Source organism: Tiliqua scincoides, chromosome 2 (assembly GCF_035046505.1).
Source record: "Tiliqua scincoides isolate rTilSci1 chromosome 2, rTilSci1.hap2, whole genome shotgun sequence".
In the NCBI taxonomy this organism is placed as follows: domain Eukaryota; kingdom Metazoa; phylum Chordata; class Lepidosauria; order Squamata; family Scincidae; genus Tiliqua; species Tiliqua scincoides.
The window spans coordinates 67,845,045-67,850,158 of NC_089822.1; the positions used below are offsets into that span (position 1 = coordinate 67,845,045).

Here is a 5,114-nt window from a genome sequence, read left to right on the forward strand (position 1 = left end):
AATACTTTCTTGGGCAGAAGCTTCCTGAAAAATACCAATTAATATTTTTTTAAGTACACTCCATTCTAAAATATGCTGATTTCAAAGCCATTGATATCAGTGGGCCTGCCAGTAAGACCCAAATATAAGTGTGCTTAAGACTGTCATTTGGCACCAATATTGTAAACCCTTTTAATTTTTGAAACAATGCATTGAAAAAGTGGATTTTATTTTCAGATAATTAACTTTGGGATGACAGCTTTATATCTAACTCTGTATACATTTACTTGTCCCATTGACTTCATTGGAACTTTCTTCCAGGGTCGTTACAGTTTTAGGACTGGATCCTGAAATGTTGGCGTTTTGTGTAACAGCCGAAATCTTTAGGCTGAGTACATGTGCGAAGGTTTGGCTCCCAGATACGTGACAAGATTAACATCATCTGTTTGAGTGCATGATGGTTGACAGTTAACACAAAAGCTCTTACCTGAACCTGGCTGTCAACAATCTGGTTGTACAACAGTTAAAATGCAAACCTCCGAAGAACTGATAATAATATTAGCAATAATAATAACAACATTTCCAAAGTGTCCTCAGTAGCCGGGAGCATGCTTTGCCCTTAATACATGAGAAGTCAAAGAACGGGGGGCGGGGGAGGGCAATGTTCTTCTTTACGTCTCTTTTTAGGAATGTACCAAGGAGGAATGCAAGGAGCTTTTGCCTTCAGAAGAGTTTGGTGGAGTCTGCTCAAGGAGGGACGAAGACGAGCTTGGGGAGGTGGAGGAGCAGAGCTGCTGTGCCGCCTGGTTGACTGTCAGGGCAGGGATGGTGGTGGCCGGGGTGGGCTTGATTGGCACCGGAATGGCAGGCAGGGTCTGGGAGGGTGGGTGGCAGAGGGCCTTCACCGGCACGCCGAAGGGTCCGTACTCGCCCGGGGAGAGGGACATGCCCCCGACGGGTTCCATCACGCCCACGTGGGGCCACACGGAGCTGACCATGGTGCTGATCTGCTGGCTGGCCACCGGGTAGCCCAGGTGGTGCATCACCGAAGCCAGCGGCAGCCCGCCGCCCTGGATCACCCCCTTGTAGTCTCGCCCGATGAGGTTCTCGATGGCGAAGGGGTGCTTGAAGCCGGGCGCCGGGCTGTAGGGCTGGAACTGGGGCAGCCTTCCCACCGCCGCCGCCGCCGCCGCAGCAGCCGCAGCCACCGTGGAGTCCGAGTGGCCCTTGCCGGGCGGCGGGGGCGGCGGCGGGGGCGGCGGCTGGTGGTGGGGGTGGAAGTAGTGGCCGAGGTGCGGGTGCAGCACGGCCGCCGCCTTGGCCGCCGCCGCGGGCATGTGGGGCTCCGGCCGCGGCACCTTGAAGCGCTTGCGGCGCCGCAGGAAGCTGCCGTTCTCGAACATGTCTCCGCAGTCCGGGTGCAGCGCCCAGAAGCTGCCCTTGCCCGGCTGGTCGGGCCGGCGCGGGATCTTGATGAAGCAGTCGTTGAAGGAGAGGTTGTGCCGCAGCGAGTTCTGCCAGCGCTGCGTGTGCTCGCGGTAGTAGGGGAAGCGCTCCATGATGAACTTGTAGATGTCGCTCAGGGGCAGCATCTTCTCGGCCGAGTGCTGGATGGCCATGGCCGTCAGCGAGATGTAGGAGTACGGCGGCTTCTGGTCGCTGTAGGAGCTCTTGCCCGGCCGAGGCATGGCACGTGCCCGCCCCGCGGTGCGGAGGGCCGCCTCCGGCCGGCCGGCTGCCCTGTCCCCCTTTCAAGACCTAGTCGCCAGCAGCGCCCATCGAGCAGCAGGCTCGGGTTGCAGTCCTACCCGGACAGCACGCTCCATCGACTTGCTTCTGAGCAGACGGGCGCAGGCTTGGGCTCTCAGCCCAGCTCACCTCGCATCAGAGCGAGAGTCCCGCGCGTTTCAGCAGCACTGGCACATTCATCCAAAGCGTCCGTGTTAACCCCTGAAGTCCTCCTCAGTTTGCTGAGACCCCAGATGGGAAGCGAGGCAAGCCATTCTGTGATCCCACCGCTTTTCTCCTGGGTTGCTGAACTCCCGTCTGGAATTGACCCGGGATCTCACCCTCACTGGCTCCAAGCAAGCCCTGCTCGTTTCAGTGGGGCGAGCGGAAGACGCGCAGTCTCTCCTCGCTGTCCCTCCCTCCCTCCCTCCTTCCCTCTGCCACTGGTCTGGACGGAAACCGCCTGCAACTTGGAGACCGAGGCAAAGACTTCTTCTGCTTAGCTCCCGCCCCTTGGCCTTTCCAGATGATCCGGCACTGCTCAAAGGTGTGATTCGTCGCAACAGAGCACCCCCCCCCCCCGTTTCCCACCCTCGCCTCGCTTCTCAGTATTTTTCGGCAGCTGTAAGTGCCACTGCAGAACTCACAGCCCAATCCTATGCATGTTTACTCCCATTCTAGTCAATGGGGCTTACTCCCAGGAAAGTGTGCACAGGATTGCACCCTCAGTCTCTCTGAAACTGCCTTTCTCCCTCCCCCCGCACTGCCCCTCCACCTCTCGGTTCAGAGGTTTCTCCAGAACTCAAAAATGCATTCTGCGAAGCAGGTATTCCTGGAGGTGCTTCTGACTTTCTCACGTTGACGAAAAGACACGGGTCTGGTGCCGAATGAGCCCCGAACCAGGGACGTGCGCCTTCCGTCTGGGGATTCCAGCGAGTGCTCGAAAGAGGCGCCCGGATAGACTTGGACGGCTGGAGCTTCTGCCCCGGACTCTTCAGTGCGAGGAGAGTGGCGAGCGGATCAGTCGGGATCCCTTGGAAGACCAGGAAGAGGAAGCCTGCGGGGAAGTCCTGTCCTAGCAGGCAGCTGCGTCCCGGCATAGGCTGGAGTGCTGCCCGCCCAGTTGGCCGTAGGAGCGCCAGAGCCGGGCTGGAGCCTTGGCGGAGCTGCCCTGCGCAGTTTGGCGGTCTTCCCTGTTCGGGATAGTGAACCAGGTTCCCCCCCCCCCGCTCCGGCTTCCTGAGCATCACGTGACGGGGTTTGGGGGACGCGAGGAAGCGCGGGTTGACTTCTCCCCCCCCCAAGCGGCCAAGGTGGGGCCAGGGACGCGCCGCTGGAAGGAGCCTGCACAGCACTCCTCCCTCCCTTTGGAGGGCCCACAGGCGCCCCCCTCTCCCTCCCCCTCGCGGAGCCCGCTCTCCCGTCGACCCGGGAACCGCTCTCTTCGCCCCCTTCCTTGCAGAGCCTCCGCTCAGCCCCAGGCGGGAGGGCGAGAGTGCCGCCTGCTACCCTGGCTTGGCCCCCCTGGAGAGGCTCCTGAATGGATCTCCGGGGCGGGTGGGCAGCTGCCGCCCTGGGCTCCTTGCGCCCGGCGGCTCCCTGCTCCTTCCGGACCGCTCCTCCCAAATCGCCTCGCAGCACCTTCAGCTGATAGCGGGGGACTGCCCGCGGACGGCGGCCCCTTCGCACTCCGGCGCTCAGCTCCAGAGCTGGGGAGTTCGATGGAGGACCCTCGACAGCCAGCCTTTCCCGAGTGTCGCTTGTTCACGAGCTTCTCCGGGGAAAGTGCGTTCCATCGAAACGGGATCGGGATGGGAGGACTGAGGGGCTCCAGCTGAGGGTTCAGCTGGTCTGGAGAGATGGGAATCCTATCCACACTTTCTGGGAGAAAGCTCCATTGAATGCAATGAGCCTTACTTCTGAGTAGACATGCATAGGCTTGCACTGACAATCACATCCCACCCTATGGAGATTTCCTCGGAGGCAAATCCTCTTCATTTCAGGACCACTGACTTTGAAGAGCCCAGCCTCTGAGTTGGGGTGCAATTCCCCCCCCCTCCGGAAATCAGGGCAGGAAAACTCCCACTTTTCGAGTTCAAATGGGAGGAAGTCGAGAGTACGAACTCTCTGGACAGAGACAGGCAGGTTCTGTGTCACGTCTAGCACTCTCAGCAACCCGGCAGTAGGGGCTTTCATGAACACTACTGACCAGCTGTCTCCATGCTGTGAAGCCTGGGTAGGCCTAAGAGCCCAGTCCTATGCATAGAAGTAAGTCCCACTGCCAATATAGGCAATAGGGCTTACTCCCAGGTAAGGTCGGAGAGGATTGCAGCTCAAGGGCCCCATCCTATCCAACTTTCCAGCGCTGATGCAGCCTTGCTAACGTGGCACATGCTGCATCCTGTAGCTGTGTGGCAGTCACGGAGCTCTCCTCAAGGTAAAGGAATATTTGTCCTCCTACTTCAGGGCTGCATTGGTGCTGGAGAGTTGGATAGGATTGGGCCCTAAGTCTGGTGACTCCCTAAGAGCCCATTCCACACTTTCCTGCGAGTAAGCCCTATTGAATACAATGGGACTAACTTCTGAGTAGACAAGCGTAGGATTATGCTCGAAGACCTTCTGCAAAGAGGGCAAAAACCTTCGTTCCTGTGTTTCGATGGCGAAGGCCCGTCCCCGTCCCCCCGCAGCCGGCAGGGGCTTGAGAGCAGTGACTGACAGGTGCCAGAGCAGAAGGGGGTGCCACAATGCTTGGAGGGGGAATGCTGGGTGGCAAAACTGTGGCGGAGCTGCTGCGAAGAGTGGCAGCCTCTCATGAACACGCGGAGACCCTTCTCACTCACTCACTCAGCGTCGCTGGGGGAAGACGTGCCCGCACAGGCACAGACCCACCTCGGGGCGATCACGGAGCGGCGTTTAAGCGCTCCGCGCCAAGGGAAAGGTTGCACACAGACCGTCTGGGCTGGCGGGGCAAACCCCAGTCGAGTCAGACAGGCCCCGGCCGTCTTGCTGCTCAGACCGGCCCCTTATCTACCTGGTGGTGGCGTCTGACCGTCGATTCGGTTCCAGCAATACAGAACGATAAAGAGCGAACCGGGAGGAAGCGGGTAACCATCTGACGGCAGCGGGAATCCCCCGAGATGGCGTGTGAACAGTTTTCTCGCCCCGGATGGAGGGCACTCGATACCCGGCTGTCTTCCTGCCCCCGGCCCAGCGGGCCCGGGTGTGGTTTTCGTGGTGGTCTTGGACAAGGACTGCGGGCTGCCTCGATGCTTCAGCTCCGTTGGTGCTGCCCCGAGGCACTTACAAAACGGTCACCTCTACAGTTGGAAGCGTTTGCAGGAAACTCCTGCCCACCCAGAGGGGGCCACAGAAGCAGAGGGCACTGGCAATAATGCTGTCTACTGGCG

The 5,114-nt window shown here is 59.4% G+C and overlaps 1 protein-coding gene across 1 annotated transcript; it reads right to left on the reverse strand.

The window, feature by feature from the left end:
- Nucleotides 1-662: 662 nt before the first annotated feature.
- Nucleotides 663-1,667, reverse strand: FOXB2 (forkhead box B2). The gene has a single exon (XM_066617539.1). It carries the CDS (start codon nt 1,665-1,667, stop codon nt 663-665), a length of 1,005 nt encoding a protein of 334 aa, XP_066473636.1.
- Between the last annotated feature and the right edge of the window lie 3,447 nt (nt 1,668-5,114).

Excerpts from the sequence above, each read along its gene's own strand:
- FOXB2 (XM_066617539.1), bottom strand. The coding sequence starts at position 1,667 with ATGCCTCGGCCGGGCAAGAGCTCCTACAGCGACCAGAAGCCGCCGTAC.